This window comes from Mustela lutreola, chromosome 4, assembly GCF_030435805.1.
Source record: "Mustela lutreola isolate mMusLut2 chromosome 4, mMusLut2.pri, whole genome shotgun sequence".
NCBI lineage: Eukaryota > Metazoa > Chordata > Mammalia > Carnivora > Mustelidae > Mustela > Mustela lutreola.
In genome coordinates, this window is record NC_081293.1 from 5162369 (window position 1) to 5180701 (window position 18333).

The 18333-nt window shown below is 45.0% G+C and overlaps 1 protein-coding gene across 3 annotated transcripts in view; it reads right to left on the minus strand.

The window, feature by feature from the left end:
• DOCK1 (dedicator of cytokinesis 1) overlaps positions 1–18333 on the minus strand; it is a 485813-nt gene that overhangs the window by 355338 nt on the left and 112142 nt on the right. For all 3 annotated transcript variants that reach the window (XM_059172849.1, XM_059172848.1, XM_059172850.1), the window contains exons 20-23: positions 17907–17996; positions 17540–17640; positions 12916–13050; positions 5381–5489 (exon numbers count right to left, since the gene is read on the minus strand). In XM_059172849.1, coding sequence (XP_059028832.1) covers positions 5381–5489; positions 12916–13050; positions 17540–17640; positions 17907–17996 — 435 coding nt within the window. The remainder of the gene's footprint in view (positions 1–5380; positions 5490–12915; positions 13051–17539; positions 17641–17906; positions 17997–18333) is intronic.

The following is an 18333-nucleotide window of genomic DNA, read 5'->3' on the forward strand; positions in this document are numbered from 1 at the left end:
AAGAAGCAAGCCCACACCCGGGGCAGCCCCGGGAAGGAAGACAAGGCCTCCCGCATCTGTGCGCCGACCTCAGCTTGGGGGCCTCGAGTTCAATCACTCTTCACTCCTGGCCAATCCATTCTCCGCAAGGGAAAGTCACCAAGCCACAGTGGCCCGAGTCTTTATAAGTCAATGGGAGGCACAGAAAATGAACCATATTCTCATACTAAACTGAAGGAGAAACAGAAAAAAACCTGAAGAATGATAAAGAGCAAGGCTTTTAAAATGTTGGGTGAGATACACTAGACGTTCAGGAAAAAAATTTAGTGCCTGTTGACCTGCAATTTGTTTTTCGTTTTTGTTTCTGTGAAATATGTTAGTTCCGAACAGACTGAAGGACATTAAAATAGAAAATGCTGGAGGGTATCATACGGAATAAAGGTAAGAACCTTTCCATGAAACATCTTCCAGCTTTTTATTTTTTTTTTAAGATTTTTTTATTTTTTTGACAGAGATCACAAGTAGATGGAGAGGCAGAGAGAGAGAGAGAGAAAAGCAGGCTCCCTGCTGAGCAGAGAACCCCATGCGCGACTCGATCCCAGGACCCTGAGATCATGACCTGAGCCGAAGGCAGCGGGCTTAACCCACTGAGCCACCCAGGCGCCCACATCTTTCAGCTTTATACACACACACACACACACACACACACACACACACACCAAGAATCTATTCCTTAATGTGGATCTTGGTCAAAGCTTCCCTCTACACAAAGTTCTAGAATTCTCCCTAGACACACCAGTAGACCATGCCTAGGAGGCAGGGTGGTCTTTTCTAGGATCCTTCCATACAGTTAATATTGCAATATTTTGGAATTGAGTAAATCTGCAATGTGTGTATTAACTCTGATCGTAAAACCCCAACCACCCCAAATCTAGCCCAGCAATCACAACTGGTTAAGAAAGAGAAAAACCCACAGCCAACACAGTGGGACCATGACCAAGATCTGTCTGGTCCTCCTAGAAGCCTCCCTGACCAGCCCCATCAGACTCCCTTTACTCCCTTCAAATGTACCGAATTGCGAGGTATTTGGTCAAAGTTGTTTTTGTTTGCTTGTTCATTCGTTTGTTTGGTTTTTTTTGTTGGGGGGGGGGGGATAGAGAGGGAAAGGAAGGAGAATTTAAAGCAGGCTCCACACAGGGCTTGATCTCAGGACCCTGAGATCATGACCTGTGTGGAAATCAAGAGTTGAACTCTCAACTAACTAAGCCACCCAGGCACCCCTGGTCAAAGTATTTTTTTTTTTTTTAAGATATTTTTTTGTTTGTTTTTTTTAAGATTTTATTTATTTATCAGAGAGAGAGAGGGGGAGAGAGCGAGCACAGGCAGAAAGAATGGCAGGCAGAGGCAGAGGGAGAAGCAGGCTCCCTGCTGAGCAAAGAGCCCAATGTGTGACTCGATCCCAGGATGCTGGGATCATGACCTGAGCCGAAGGCAGCTGCTTAACCAACTGAGCCACCCAGGCGTCCCTGGTCAAAGTATTTTTAATTGCTTTACGCATGAACATACCACATGCCTACTTGATGGAAAGGTCCACCAGAAATGATATTTATGCCTTGACAGCCCCAAAGCATCAGACACAGTGCTGCTGTCCACCAGTGTGGACGACAGGTATGAGCCATTTCTAAATACAGTCAGATGGCTGGTACTTAACACTGCTCTCCAGGGGAGTTGAAGAGAAAAGAATGTGGCTCTAGAATTTAAGCTAGGCTTAAATCACCACTCCATTCCCATGCTAGTCATATGGCCTTGGGCAAGCTAGTTCCCATCTCTGGTTGTCTGCATGTGAAAGCAAGGAGACTACCTAAGAGTTTTATCGTAAGGATCAAATAAACTGATACACATAAAGCACTTAGGACAGAAAGTGATCAATGCGTATCAGCTGTTGCTATTCTAGCACGTGGAGCTCATGATTCTATCAACCCCTGGAATTAATTCAGGGAGGCTTCCCTACATCCAGATGTTTTGTGTTCTCTAAGGAAGACACTCTACTTACTTCAGCCTCTAAGGAATTAAAGGCTAGGAGGGTTGGTTGGGCTGGCTATGAATGTTTCTGAAATGCAGAAACTGCGATCTGATCCATCTCTCCAGGCAGCTGGAAAACATCACAGCTTTCGGAGAAGAAGGAGACCACCAGCAGATGTGAGTTTTAGGAAAACACTGAAATACAGTCAGGAAATAAGAAAGGACAGGTACAGCACTGAGGGCAGAGAGAGTAGAGTTAAGAAACTCTCTGCACAATTTTATCAAGAAGAACTGGGGCCACGAGCAAACACATACGTGTGTATCACAGCCGGAGAACAAACGGAAGAGAAGTCAGTGGAAGGAATGGCCACATCTGGCTTTGGAGAGGGCACATCTGAGTGCCAATGCATCAAACGTGGGAGAGAGATGGACCACGATCACACAGTGGAGAGCAGAGGACAGGACCAGGGGGCATTGGCCACGGTACAAGGACCCACTCGTGGGATGGGAAGGAGAGAGAGAAGTGTGACAGCAGAGAAGGATCCCACAAGCACCTGCTGAGTGTTGAGAAAGTCTGGGCGTGACTGCAGACAAACTGAAAGGGCAATGTGATACACAGACAGAAGATTCTAGACTGAGAGGATGGGTAAGGGACTAATCAAAACCCCAGAGGCAGGAGTGAGCAGGGGAGACTCCGCACCATGGAAGGCTACGTTCAGTGTTCTGATGGGGACTGAGAAAGGAAAGGTGATGTCAGACAGATCGTAAAGGATCTTCTCGGCAAAGCAAACAGACTAGCATCATTTGCTAAAGGTGCTGGCAGGGGGGTGGTGATAAGCTCAGGCTTGAGAAGTTGCCAGAAATAGCTGGTAAGGTAAATTCACGAAGGAATCTAAAGATAAAAAAAGAAAGATAAATTAAATATAAAAAAAATATCTTTTTGAGTAAAATGGTACAGTTGCTGTGGAAAATATGGTAATTCATCAAAAAATTAAACATGGTATTACCATATGACCCAGCCTTTCCACATCTGATATATACCCTACATATCAGTAACAAGTAAAAGCAAACACTTGAACAATTATCTGCAAACTTAGGTTCACAGCATTACTCACAATGGCCAAAAGGTGTAAACAGTCCCGAGGTTGGGGGCATTCACTAAGGGACAGTAAAGCAGTAAAAAGATCAGAAACAAGTGGATTCCCCAGAGAAGGATCCAGAAGTGCTCCAGGCAGAGAAGGGAGAGAGAGAACAGTGCACACAGCCCTGCAGTTTCCTCGCTCACGTCAAAAAACATACCCCTTTTGTGTGTGTGCTCCCATACACTCAGCGACCCAGGAACAATATCTGGTACTGAGTCAAACGGAAGGCAGCCACGATGACAATGACATTGATGCCATCTTCATCCTGCAGTTAATTATTCCCCCCAACTCCTCTGGCCTCTTTCTCCCTGAAGGCATACGTGCCTGGGCTGACCCTCGGCGGCCAGGGCGATGGAAGGAGCGGCTGCAGCTCTGGGAAGGTGACTGCAGGAGGCCGGCTCTGGGGACAGAGCAGGCACACCCCCACTCCCCGTCCCGTCAGCTCACCCCACATCGTGCCAGGAAGACACGACAGCGTGCGGACTTCCTAGTCACATATGAGGGCACACAGATCCTCTCAAATATCAAAACGGCCACAAAAAATCAAAAAGGGCCACCCTTTGGGGAACAACACGTAACCCTATGAAATGCCACGGTCTTTTTTGTATCTTCTCTCTAGAAGATGATTCATAACTGTTATTTCCATTTCCGCAGAGCAAAGCCTGGAGGATGAGAACAACGCAAAAACCAGGGACCTGGGATAGGAGTCTATAAATCTCACCCGGACAGAGAGCACCTATTGTGTAAAAACAAGGTACAAAATTAGCCGCAGGGGAGGCAACGTTTGAACCAACACTCTGCCACCAGCCGGTCTTGCAGACATAAAGGCTTCATCACGCATGAACATCCCTGATTTCACTCCCATCTTACGAGAAAACACCCACTGAAGGAAGGTCTCGCAAGACTCCACTCACTGAATAATCCGACACACAGGCAGGTGGGCAGACAAGAGTCAAGCCCATCCAAATTTAGTAACGTAAGAGTATATTTAGAAATCTAAAAATTACGTCTGGGCTCAAACTTCCTGTAATTTTTATCTATTCTTACAACCGCCGCGCCTGTTTTTCTGAAATGACACAGGATGTAGTAGTAAGTGTCCTGAACACGTTGCTAATTTTAACCCTAAGACAATAAGGAAGCTTGAGGCATAGCAAGTTGCCAAAATGGTTAGCCTAAAACTTCAACATACGCACCACGTCCCTTTGCCTGTAGATCACCAGTTTTTGTACAAGAAGTTCACATCAAGATCAAGCAAGTCCATGGAAGAATCAGCAGCTCTGTGGACAGCTGCACCACCTTGAGATAGAAGGCCCCGTGCACTCCACCCAGGGCTGGTTGTGACAGTGGCCCTGATCACAGCAACTGTGGGACACACCTGACACACACACGTCTTTGCTCCAAATGGAATGGTAATCACTTTCCAAAACATTTTCAAGACAACAGCCGTAACGATGTTTTCTGAATTACGCATTAAAAGAGCATTAAGGGAAGAGAGTAACAGCACCAGCAGCTACAGTGAACAGTCGCATGAAAGCCGCCAAGTGAATCACTCAGAAGATTCCTGTCCTCTGAGGGCACCAGCCTGGGCGGCGGCCCGCACACCACACCTCTGTCCACAGTCAGTCAGCCCCATGGAAACGGCCAGAACGGGGGAAGCCGGAGAGCGGGCTGGCCGACTTGTGCTCCCGCCTCCCAGCACCTCCACACCACAGACCGACGACCTCTCGTGAGGTCCTTCCACGGGGCGACAGGGTGAGAACAAGTCACTCGAGGTGGTAAACACGGGGACGGTGGGGATCCTGGATCCCTCGCTCTTCTGGGCAAGCGTGCGGGACCAAGACGGAGCGGCGATCCAGCACCGTAGCCTGAGGTCCGACTGATGCCCGAGGCGCCCACAGCCTCAGCATCCCCACCTCTTCCAGGCCCCCGAGAAACCCCGACAAGTGACACGCGAACATTTTTCTTATCAACATCTTCACGTTTATATCAATTCAGAACACGTACTTGCTGCGGAGCAAAGAGAGGGCTGGGGGCCTGAAGACACCACCAGAGGAGGGAAAACAGCATCTCAGGACACGGGGGGCAGGATGCACTCGCCGCCAAAGCCACCCCTGAGCTGCCCCGTGAGCTCAGGCTCTGCGGGAGGAAGAGCCCCTGCTTCTCACATGCCCAGCGGGGAGCCCGGCAGCTCCCAGCAGGCGTGAGGATGGCCGCTCCCGCCGCACCCCAGGGCCTACCTTCACCCTGACGGTCTGGTCCGACACGCTGCTCATCATGTCGCTGATGGATCTGAACAGCTGCAGCAGGGACTCCATGAAGTCAGCCTCCCCTTTGTCTTCATATAGTCTGCAAAGGAGCACAGGACGCTCGATGGGGCCTGGTGGACAGGGCCTCATGCCTGTTTGCCCCCGCATCACAGCCTTGCAAGCTGCTGCTGGGGCGGCAACTGAGAACAAGAAAATACGCCACATCCATGGAACACAGGAGGCAGCTCAGAAACGGGGTTCATCTGGGCCACATGGGTAGGGGACTGGGGCCTCAGGCAGAAGAAGCTGGTTTTTAACCGTACCATTTATGTGCTTTTCTCACTGTAACATACTACATTTTCTAAATCTGCAAATTGGAAATGTATAGAAAGGGAGGGAAGGAGAAAAAGAGGAAGGAAGACCAAAGGAAGGAGAAGCAGAGAAATTCAGCTTTAATTTTAGCCCACGGAGATTACACCGTCAATATTTTGGTGTATTTTCTGCCAGTGTTTTTTTAAACCCACAATGTCACGTAATTAACATAAATTTAATTTCCTGAATTTAACACCATCTTGTAACCACTTGAAAATGATATTATAATAGTAAATTCAAAATTACTTTATTTCAGAGTAATGACACTATACATTCATTCATCACAGAATTGCTGGTAAAGGGAAAATTGTCACGAGGTGGAGCATATTCAATAAATGGGTAATAAGGAAGTTATACATTGGTTACACACAGACAAATACATGTTGCTAATTATAAATAAGTTTCACATATAAATTATTTATTAGCAGTTACTTCAAGTTGCTGTGTTACTAAAAAGCAACGCATTTGCATTTTAAAATGCTGCAACGCAGATGGTTTCTTAATATAGACTAGCTTTCTGCCTAATTAAAGTATACCATACCTGAAAACTTGTGTACAATACAAAATTTTGTAAACTAAGTGATAATTAATTACCCTAGAGGTCATCTTATATTTAAATGAGCTGCACTGTAAAGCAACAAATGCAATCGAAAATGGGAAACTGTGACCTAGTGTATCCATTTTATAAAGGATTTTATTCGATAGGAGTTTGTTTAAAAGGTCCATAGCCTACAATCATGAACTCCTGATTGCAGGGAACATGAAGCAACAGAGCCATGTTTTACAGACCGGTCCAAACACTTGGGGAGGCTTCAAGCACACAGTCACTCTCGTCCTCAGGACATCTGCCAATCTTAGAGCCTCATGGGGGTAGAAGACTAAAAATCTCTGTAGAGTGGGCTTTCTATCAGTCTCCAAAGATAATGAATGGTAATGAATTAGAAAATGCCAGGGAGATGGGTCCCACATGACAGAGCAGATTCTCCACTGAAAACTCTGGGGAACCAGGAACCAACCAAATGTAGACCAAAGCCTGCGAAGGCTACACACAGCCTTGTTAAAGTAAAAGGCCAGTCCCATGTCCTGCCTAGAAGGGGAAAGGATGATCATCTCTGAAAGAAGAGACCATCATCTGGAGCTACATTTCAGTAAAAATTAACTAAAAATAGAACAGACCACGTGACCAAACGAGAAAGAAAAAAAGACAACAGGAACAGAACGACAGACAGGTGATCAAGATACTGTAGCTAGCTAGCAAAAATGTCAACATAAATTACTATATTTTAAAGCAGGAAAAAAATGGAGAAAATAAAAAGATGGAAATATGAAAAAACTGATAGAGAAAAAAAAGATGAGAAGTTTAGTAGAGAAATAAATCTACAAAAAAAATCAAATGAAAACTTTAGAACTAGAAACTATAATATCTAAAATTAAGAATTCATTATGTGGGTTAAATTGAGATCAGACCAAGTAAAAGGTAGAATTAGTGAAGTGGAAGATGATCAACATGAAAATAAGCACAGAGGGAGAAAATAGACAAAAGAGTGTTAGAGATATGTAGGGTATAATGAAGGGTCTAATACATATATGACTGAAGTTCCAGAAGAGACACAGGTGACAAATATGACACCAGAATAGATAATGACAATAAATTTGCCAAAATGAATAGAGAAAAATCAATCCAAAGTTCAAGATGCTCTGAAAATCCAATGTAGGATAAAAAAAAAGTAAAAGCATTCCTATAAAATCCATAGTAAAACTGCTTATAACCACAGAAACAACATATTGTAAGCACAGCTAGAGGAAAAACAAACAAACAAAACACACCGTCACCTTCAAAGACATAACAAGAAGTCTGAAAGCTGATTTCTCACCAGAAAAAATGGAAAGGAAGAGAAAAGAGCACAGTATCTGAAAGAACTAACTGCCAAACTATAATTCGATATTAAATAAAAATTTTCCTTCAAAACAAGGAGGAGGGGCGCCTGGGTGGCTCAGTGGGTTAAGCCACTGCCTTCGGCTCGGGTCATGATCTCAGGGTCCTGGGATCGAACCCCACACTGGGCTCTCTGCTCAGCAGGGAGCCTGCTTCCCTCTCTCTCTCTGCCTGCCTCTCTGCCTGCTTGTCATCTCTCTCTGTAAAATAAATAAATAAAATCTTTAAAAAAAAAAACAAACCCCAAGGAGGAAATAAATGATTTTCATACAAACCCTATAGCAGTCTTTTATTAAAAGAAATTCTACAAGGAGTTTTGGGGGGGGGGGGGTCGGAGGGGGGAGTGCAGAAGGAAACTAACCTCATAGATAAACATGAAATTGAAAGAAAACTCAAAATATGATAATAAATTAAAAGTTTATTGAATTAATACTTACTGTACAAAATAGTAATAGTTGTGTCTTATGAGGCATAAAATATAGGTATCTTGAAATGCAAAACAATAATAATTTTTAAAAGGAGATTTCATGTGGAAATAGAGTGCTCTGTTCCAGCCATGTCTAGTGTTATCACGGGAGTGGCAAGAGTAATGATTTTAATTATTCTGTAAGAATTCCAACACACATGTTGTCACATGTAGGAAAATCATTAAAAGAACAGTAGAAGAACAGATCACTAACAGATCAAAAGAGGAGAAAACGAGACCAGAAAAAGCCCATCAGGCTTTCTACAAAAGAACGCAAAGAAGGAGAAAAAGGAGATCGTACTACAGACGGATAAAAGAGGAAATGAACAGAAAATAAGTCTAAACCCATCACATCCAAACAGACTATATCCTAAGTTAAAAGGACTTTTAGACTGGATGAAATAAAGATACAGCTATGTGTTATGCGTAAGAGAAACAGCTTAAATATAAAGACACAGAAAGGTTAAAAGCAAAAAAGAGAAGAGATATTGCATGCAAACATTAACCAAAAGATAAAGGGCAAGTTTTCAGATTGATGAAAGGGTACAGGCATCCCTCAGAGACACTGTAAGTTCCGTTTCCAGGTAACTGCAATAAAATGAGTATGGCAATAAAGAGAGTCAAATTAATTTTCTGGTTTCCCAGTGCATATGAAAACTATGTTTACATTATAGTGCAGTCTATTAAATGTGTAACAGCATTTTGTCTTTTAAAAAGTACATACTTTAATTTTAAAAAATACTTTATTGCTAAGAAGTGTTAATAATCATCTGGGGTTTCACCCACTGATAATCACTGATCACAGAGCACCATAACAAATATAGTAACAAGGGAAAAGTTGGAAATATTGCAAGAATTACCTGAGCATGACACAGAGATACGAAGCGCAAAAATGCTTTTGGAAAAATGGCACCAAAAGGCTTGCTTGATGCAGGGGTGCCGCAACTGTTGGATTTATAAAAACCACAGTATATGCAAAGAGCAATAAAGTGAGTTTGCCTATAAATCCACAAGCAAGAGATCCAATTCTAAATCCGTATGCCCCCAGTAACAGTTTCAAAATCTATAAGGTATAAGTAGTGAGTACATGCTATCTAAATTTCTACCAAGAATCCCTCAAAGATTAAAACTGAGCAGTTTCTCTGTTGACAATCAACATATTTAAAACACAGAAATGACTAGTATTTTACAGCATTCCCACTGACGCATCCTTCTGTAATGAAAGGGAGGCCTCTAGAGTCTCACCTCTTGGTTTTATCCAATAAACCCAACAGCCACTTGTTTGACCCACCTTCAGATAGAAAAAGGGCTGAGCAAAGAGCTCCGAGAGCTATCAGCTCTAACTAGATGAGTTAGAGCTAGTTATGGTTCCTTGCTCCATTTACACATTAAAAGTATTCATTATCAGGGAATGTCAAGACTGTTGTCTATTAGCTACATTCTATTTCTGTGACCCAGGAAATGACAGCAGAATGACAGATCTGCAACAAGTTATTCATGATCAATAACTAATTATGCACACCGGATGACAGGCAAAGCTTCCACAAAGCACCGGGAAGACAGAAGAAGAACACAGCAATAACTAGCTTTAGTAATTTGCTTCAGAAGGTCCGAAGCAGGATGTGTCTGTTTTTTGGCTTTCCACTTAATGTGATCCACCCACACAGAAAACACAGACAAACAAAAACCAGTGGAGAAGTGCCCCTGGCTGTCAGGAATCTTTCTGTGGGTTCTGAACCAAATGTCTTTGGGCCAGAGTTTTTAAATTGCTGTTCTCACTTCAAAACAAAATGAGCCTTCTGAACAAAACAAAAAGTATGGATTTGCATAGTGAGAAAAATAGTGGGATAAGCATCCATATCTACATCTCCAATGTTTCACCTCTTCGTTCGTTGGAAGAATAATGACTGTCAATTACCCGGGAACTTTACAAAGTACTACATTACCTGAAAACACAGCAGACCATTTTGAGAGAAGAAAAATAAAGAACCTCTAACGTTTATTCCAACTGCAAAGAGGAAAACACTCTTGTGAACTCCAGCTATGAGCGCCATGGTCTTCCTCCGAAGCTAATACATGTGGCACAGGTAAGAAAACGGGACCCTCATCTGCTTCCTCCCCAGCTCTGCGAGCACCACACGAGAGGTGCTGCCAGGAACTTCTCATGGAGCAAACACACGGGACGCCTGGGTAGGACACAGGACTGCGTTCTCTTTCAGAAGCCGATACGAAAGAGGAATTTTATTTCATCTAGAATTCATGCCTTTGATGATCACAGAAGAAAAGCTGCTAAAATCTGGGGCCATGGCGAGTGGGGGTAAGCAGAATGAGATCCTACTCAAGTTTTCAGCCCTGTGGTCCGTGATTTGAAGGCCGTGATTTTTTCCTTCCCACAGAATCCGAGTTCTCAGTTTTGGAGTACAGATTTAAATGCAGGAAATAGTATCTTATCTACATAATGTGGCTGCAACTGTGTTCTAAGTTTTGAAGAGAACATATGTTCCTCTCTGCCCTCAGGAACCAAAGAAGACAGCCAAGATACACATTTAGGAAGCAATTAGGAAAAAACTAAGGCCAATAAACTATTAAAGTCGGGGATACAGTCAGGGCTCCCAAGCTCATTAAGTCCTTACGTGGGAGAAGCAAGGGCCACGGGAGGAAGGGCAGGAGGGAAGGACCTGGTCATCGAAATCTCCGTGTTCACTACAGTATTCGGATGAGGTCAGGAAAGCCCGGACAAGGGCCTTGGAAGCCTTGGGAAGTCTCACTGCCTTTTGGCAACTGCTGCTACTCGCTTCATGACCTCTCTCCCCTTCTGTCCTGGACAGTGTCAGCTCATGACAAACAAGTCATCCCAGCAAAGAGACCCCCGTCGTGATCAGGCCATGGCTCCCGCAAAGGCCACTCCAGATCAGAGGCAGGCAGCAGGATGAAGATCTGTCCCAACATACGACCCAGCACCAAAACAAAGGCTTTCTTCAGGACATCAAACATAAAACATCTCCCTGGGTCACAGGCGAGGATCTGCTGAGCTTCTGTGCAGCACAGAAGACTGAACCACATTTTTGGGTCACACAGGGCTCCAGAGACTTAAAGCCAAGGAGATACTAGTGACAGGAGTCTCAGAGACCGACCCCAAACTAACAGCAAGAAAAGCTCTCAGGGGCCTAATTAAGTAGGACTTCAGAACCCAGAGTAAGCTAGGGGCGTTTTGAGCTGTCAGGCAAGAGAAATTCAGGTTAAAAGCATAAGGAAGAGAATGTTAATCACCTATCCAATATATATCCCTCCCGGTCGCCTTTACTATAAGAACTCTGATTTTGTTGAAAGCATCAATAAGTCCATCTAAAAGTCCTTACCAATCTCCCTTGCATCTAGGGTGGTCATGTGACACAGTTTGGAGATGACACTTTGTAGGCATTGGGAAAGTTCTTTAAAAGGAGAGGAAGGGGTGCCTGGGTGGCTCAGTGGTTAAAGCCTCTGCCTTCGGCTCAGGTCATGATCTCAGGGTCCTGGGATCGAGCCCCGCATCGGGCTCTCTGCTCAGCAGGGAGCCTGCTTCCTCCCTCTCTCTCTCTGCCTGCCTCTCTGCCTGCCTCTGATCTCTGTTCTGTCAAATAAATAAAAAAAAATCTTTAAAAAAAAAAAAAAAAAAGGAGAGGAACCGGAAGGCTGTTTACACCATACCTTCCCCTCTCTGCTGCTTGGAATACAGTCCTGATGAAAGGCAGGGCAGGAACCAGCGTGGGGCCGGAGGACACAGAGACAGACCCTAAGGATGCGGGAGAGGAAAGGCAACTCCGGAGCCAAGCGCATGGGGACACCCGGGCCCAAGTGCATCAACCCTGGAATCTTTTTCTGGGCTCCACGTTATATATATAGTAAGGAGAAGTGAAGCTCATCACATTAAGCCGTGTTAAGTCGGGCTTTCCTGTAACAGCAGCCAATCACATTCCTAACCTCTGTAAGATTGATCAAATTCAACAATTTATGGACCATGGTTCTAAGATATCACACCGGGCATACACGCCGGGCATACAGTTACATACCATGGGCCACCTGGAGTTCTGCTTTTCGCACAGATATCTGGAAAAATATTAATGTTCTCCAGAAAATAACGAAGTCATCAGCACCCCAATCCACTTTAAAGTTCAAAAACAACGCATAAATTCAGCCAGAGAAGATGAGAAACAAGGCACTGAGCTGAACAGCTAAGTGTCCATTCCCCTGTCAACTCCACACGTGACCCCATCGCTCCAGAAACAAAATAGCATTCTGGTTGCAGGAAAGAAAGAGAGGAAGTCCCACAGCCTTCCCAAGGGAGGCAAATTAACTTGGTTTTGGCCTTTTGTTGTTGTTGCTTGTTTTGATTGCTCTTTGGAGGCTTTTGTTCCGCAGGAAGATAAACTGAAAAGAACGTCAGAATCCTTGTGCACACCCTGCAAGACCTCTGACCAACGTGGAATACTTTCCAGGGTCAGTGCACTACTCACACACACGAACTCCAGACGTGGGAACAGAACTCGCGGCTCCAGCTTGTGCCTGCCTTTCACAGACGGGCGGCAGTCACCCGAAGAGAGGGAAGCCCAGTGCGGGACGGCGATCTCCTACAGTCCTGTCACACTAGACAGCAAATCCAGGGAGGAAAAAGGAGAGAAAGGGAGGGAAGGAGGGAGGAAGACAGACAAGGGAAAGGAAGGAAGGAAAAGATCTCCCAAAATCCCCTAGGAGGGCTGAACAGACGACACTTACTGATTGAACAGGACCCTAGAGCGTACGATGAACTTGAAGATGTACTCCAAAGCCTTCATGGCTCTGTACAGCTGGTCGCTTACTCCTGGCTTCTCGGCATTGTCCACGTAGTTCCTTAACACTTTTGTCAGCTTCCTAATCACAGCGGAATCACAAATTAATTAGTAAGTTCAGAAGATTATAGTATCTCAATTCTTTTTTTTTTTTTAAGATTTTATTTATTTGACAGAGAGATCACAAGTAGGCAGAGAGGCAGGCAGAGAGAGAGGGGAAGCAGGCTTCCCTGTTGAGCAGAGAGCCCGATGCGGGGCTCGATCCCAGGACCCTGAGATCATGACCCGAGCCAAAGGCGGAGGCTCAACCCACTGAGCCACCCAGGCGCCCCCAGTATCTCAGTTCTTAACTGGGACAGAAATACACAAGTGCGCTATTGTTATTTTGGTTCACCCTTGTCAGTAGACGTGTATTTATAAAATGTATTCAAAACAGAAGAAAAGTGAGCCATAAAAAACACTCAGGAGTGAGATGTGAACATTGAAAAACTGCTTTTCTAAGTTTTGGATGTTTTTCTAAGCATTTAGATGTATTATATAATTTAACTGTCACAATAACATAATAAGACAAGTACTATTTTGGAGTATAATAATAATAATTGGGCATACGAACAGGTATATTATCCCTAATTTACAAGTCAAGAAGCCCAGGGTTGAGGAGATGAACTACCTTTCCCAACACTAAATAAACCTGAAGACATTTTCTTCATCGCCATATATATTTTTGCAATGCTTTTTCCAACATCGAGCATGCATTTTTTTCCCAATGATAGAGGCAGCAGTGACGATAATCAATTTTTAATTCTGCCCAGACGTCTACATTTTCTACTATTACTGGCCCATAAACTAATAATCGTTGTTCACTGTTCATGAGGCTGACCCCCAAGCTGTGCTTCTACATCATAAAAGAACAGCTAAATTAACTTCCGTGGAGTTTCGGGGCCTAATGTATCGGTCTGCACTCTAATTCTCCAAAAATTAGCCATATATGTGCAGCCTATAGGACAACCACCAACAAGATTAGCCCATTAACCAAACTGCTCTGACCCCCAACTGTTCATGTCATCAACAAGAACTCACTGCGGCTTTTTAAATATTCATTATACTCATAAAAACAACCTGCTAGGGCACGGCCAGCACCTCCAGCTAGGCTGTGAGCCCGTCCGTAACAGAGTGTGAGTGGAGACTGTTACAAGATGCCCATAGGAGCTGCTGTAATGTGCATGGAGGAGAACCTCTGAACAGTCCTGAACATAACCCCTGTCTGGATAAATCACAACAAAGAGCTTTCCGGGTGACCAAGTGCACGAGAATTCATTTGTAACACTCATCAGGTTGCAGAACCCCCGCAAAGAAGCCTGACTCTGAGAGGAGCAGCCCCCTGCAAGGTGTGGGGAAGAAGCAGGGCCAGAGAGGCCCTCTCCACAGATTCCCTCAGGTCCCATGCCGGGACAGGGAGCTCAAAACACATGTCTTCTGGTGGTTCTCAAGGCACAGGAGAACACCTAAACTCCTGCCGTAAAACCTGCTTCACCTGATTTAACTTATTTTCTCAAGCTTCTTGACCAGACACCTTTTCTTATTAAAGCCATGGATGGTCCAAGAAACATATACTCCATAAAACACATCTTTGGAATTTTCCCAACAGATTAATCAAAAACAAATAAATAGATAGATGATAGATACATAGACAGATGGATAGACAGACAGACGGATGGACAGACAGAAGGGACAGAGGGAGGGATGGGTACGGATCTGGGAAGAGAATGACGAAGATCCGGAAAATAAATAAGGAAGTCCAACGACCCAGACCCCTGTGAGCCAGACCATCTGCAATGGCAGAAAGATCAAGGCCCTGGCGCTGGCTGAGAGGGGCAGACAGAATGGGGCATCAGGTAGGAGGAGGCAAGACCTGCACCACCTCCAGGAAAAGTAGTTCTGTGGACAAAAAGGAGCCTGCCCCTGCTGGTTTTCTGGAAGAACAGTCCCGGTAGCAGATGCCTTCCTCTCTTCTTGCCAGGACCAGCGCCTGCTGAGGCTCCAGCACCCTGACTTCCTGTGCAGGGAGGTCCCCGGAGTGCTGGCAGGTAAGAGCTACAGCCCAGGTTCCTTTCAGTTCTTCTCTTAAAATCCTTTCTGGAGAAAGTCAGATCTCAACATCACGCAAAGAAAGACATAAGTAACTATCTCGGAGAGAGTCCAACCTACATCTGTGCCTGCCGAGGCTTCTAGAGGGGCAGCGGCAGGGAGACCCTCTGTGATGATCCTTACTACCAGGGCGTCCCCCTGCCCAGCAACGACCACGAGCACTCCATTAACGCAGAGACAACCTTCCATGATTCAGTTAGAGCCGTGTGAATCAGAGTTATCTCCTTGGTATTTTGAAGCTTAAAAACTCAGATTCACACTGCCAAGGAGCCACTTGGAGCTGCTACTTTATCAAAACATGATAAGGATATTTTGCAAAATGAATCTCCTTTCCTGCAGATCACAGGGGCTGAATGGGAGGGTACCGAGTCTCGGCTCAGTGCCATCCTGTCTTAAAGACAGAGCGGGACTCTGTTTCTTCCATTCAGTAACTTGCCGGAGACTCCCTGATATTCACTTCACCACCTATGACAATGGCACAGAGAAAGCAGTGCCAACAGAAGGTCTGGAAGGCAGCATGGCAGGCTTAGTCACTGTGCGGACTCTCTGAAACTCTAATACGGAAGCTAATCTGAGAAGAGCCGTGTGGCCACATTTCAATAAAGACACAGATAGAACGTGACTCAGAGAGAGATTATGGCCCATGGGGAGCCACTTACAAGTCACTTCAGGAGTCCCTGCTTGGTCACCACAGCAAGATGGCGCCACTTGGTCCGCCCTCCCCAAGGTCTGAAAGGAACTGGCCAAAGTATGGTCACACTGGACATCTCCACAAAGAGAACAAATTGCTTGAAACAAACATTTATTAGCAAGCACAAAGGACCAGTGGCAGCTTGTTCTTTGTGCATGCGGACGTGGCAGCTCTCTGCCCACTCAGCCACTCAAGGCACACATGAAAAAAGCCCAGGACGGGAAGACCAATGTCCCACAGATAGGTAGCATCAGACCTCTGACCTAGAGTTCATGGCTGCGTACATGCAAGGAAACAGATTCTGACTTAAATACGGTCAAGGCACACGCAAGTTTTGACTCAAGCCACTGGCACTAAAGAGAACCACTTCTAGTGATTCTCAGGAGAGAGATATTCTTAAAGAAATTATTTACTTCTGTTTTTCACTGCAACATACACACAATTCAAAGTTGGAATAAATGCCAATAAATCCCACCATGAGAGAGGCAGAGGAACTTATCCTAATCATTCTAGTAATAATGAAACATAACAATGGCTTCAGCTTTCTAAGTGCCAAGGATTACTCCAAATACGTAATGTGTAATAACTCATTAAAAGTCTCAAGAAACCGTAAGATTGTGCCCGTTTTACTGAGGTGAAGGCTGAGGGCCAGAGAGGTTCAGAAATTTAAACTTGTAAGCGACACAGTCACAGGTGAAGCCAGGTTCCCGGACAGTGCTGGTCTACACCAGGTGAGCCGCCTCATAGGCCTGGACGTACCGCATTTGCTCTGGCTGCAGAGAGATGCCCAGGTATGGGGTTGTGGGGGCAGGTTCAGAGCAGCTGGCTGGGCAGTCAGAATATACGTTAGTTACAGCTGAAGCATCTAGAATAAAAAGGAAGGCCCTCTTTAAAGAGCAAAAAAATAGGGGGCGCCTCGGTGGCTCAGTCAGTAAGCATCTGCCTTTGGCTCAGGTCATGATCCCAGGGTCCTGGGACGGAGCCCTGCATCAGGATTCCTGCTCGGCAGGAAGCCTGTTTCTCCCTATCTCTCTTCCCCAGTTTGTGTTCCCTCTCTCACTGTGTCTCTCTCTGTCAAATAAATAAATAAAATATTTAAAAATAAAAAAACAAAAAAGTTTTAAAAAGAGGGGCGCCTGGGTGACTCAGTGGGTTGGGCCTCTGCCTTCAGCTCGGGTCATGATCTCACGGTCCTGGGATCGAGCCCCGCATCGGGCTCTCTGCTCAGTGGGGAAGCCTGCTTTCCCCTTCTCTCTCTGCCTGCTTGTGATCTCTCTCTTTGTCAAATAAATAAATAAAATCTTTAAAAAAGAATTTTTTTTAAAGAACAAAAAGATACACAAAGAGGTAAAAAGCTGAATTTTATTCACACTAAACAACCAATAATCTCAAAGCAGGAACACATCTATTTATTCATTTGCCAAAAGCTGGTTCGGAGGCTGCCATGAGGCACAGACAGTCTCATCGAGCATAAACTGAAAATTTCAAAGACAAATGGAAGGTAGAGAGGAGAACAAGAATCTATTCCAAATGGTAGGATTTCTCACGTATCTTCTTTCAACAAGATCTCTAGGCCTGTTACGAGGGGAACAACGATAAAAATTATCCCAGTAAATTCAGAGTTGGAGGCAGGGGCACATACCCAACCACAGACAAAAGTACATGAAAAAGGCACTTAGTAACAAACTCACCAAACAAAGCATTGGTTTTGAAACAACAAAAAGGAACTTACGTGTAGGCCAGCGTTGCACTGAAGTGTTTCTTGATGTAGGTTTCCAGAACAGGATTAAAATGCTGAAATTTTCTGTCAGCAATTAGTCCAATGATAAATACCTGTTGGTCAAATCAACACATGCATTAGTAAAATAAGGCAGGCCGCATCTGAATCAGCGGCACTGCTGCGCATCCGTGAACTAAAACGTTTTTGGACGGTCCCTCTTTCTACCTCAGAAACGACCTTAGCTGAGCCACACTGTCCTGCTGAAAGCAACCGCCTCACAACCCAAGGTGACCGGGAGGGATGCCCTCCCCCAGCCTCACAGGCTGGAGCATGAAAAGCTCCTCCCCACCTGAGCAGATGAAACGCAGAAGCCTCTTACCAGAGCATCAAACACAAGCGTGTCAAACGTCTCACTCTCAGAGTTCTCCATCATAATGTTGAAGAGGGCGTCCAAGGTGTCCTGGAGGAACTAGAAACACACAAAATGTCAGCAGACAGAGTCAACTCACCTCACTTTCCCCCAACCTAGAGTAATTACCCTCTTCGGCCATACTCCAAACACCCACCTTTCCCAAATGTCACCAATGAAGCCACACACTTCAGGGGCTCTTCCCAGCCATGCGATGCACAAGACAAAAACGGAGATGAATGAACTCAGAACAAAGGCATGGCACCCTGCGTCAACCAGAGGAGGATGGGTAACAGGGAACCACCCTGTGGTCCCCTCCCTATAAGACTTTCCCAACCGTTTTCCAGGTCTTCACCAGTCCGGGGACAAAGAGCTCAACAGCAGCTCTCAGAGGACC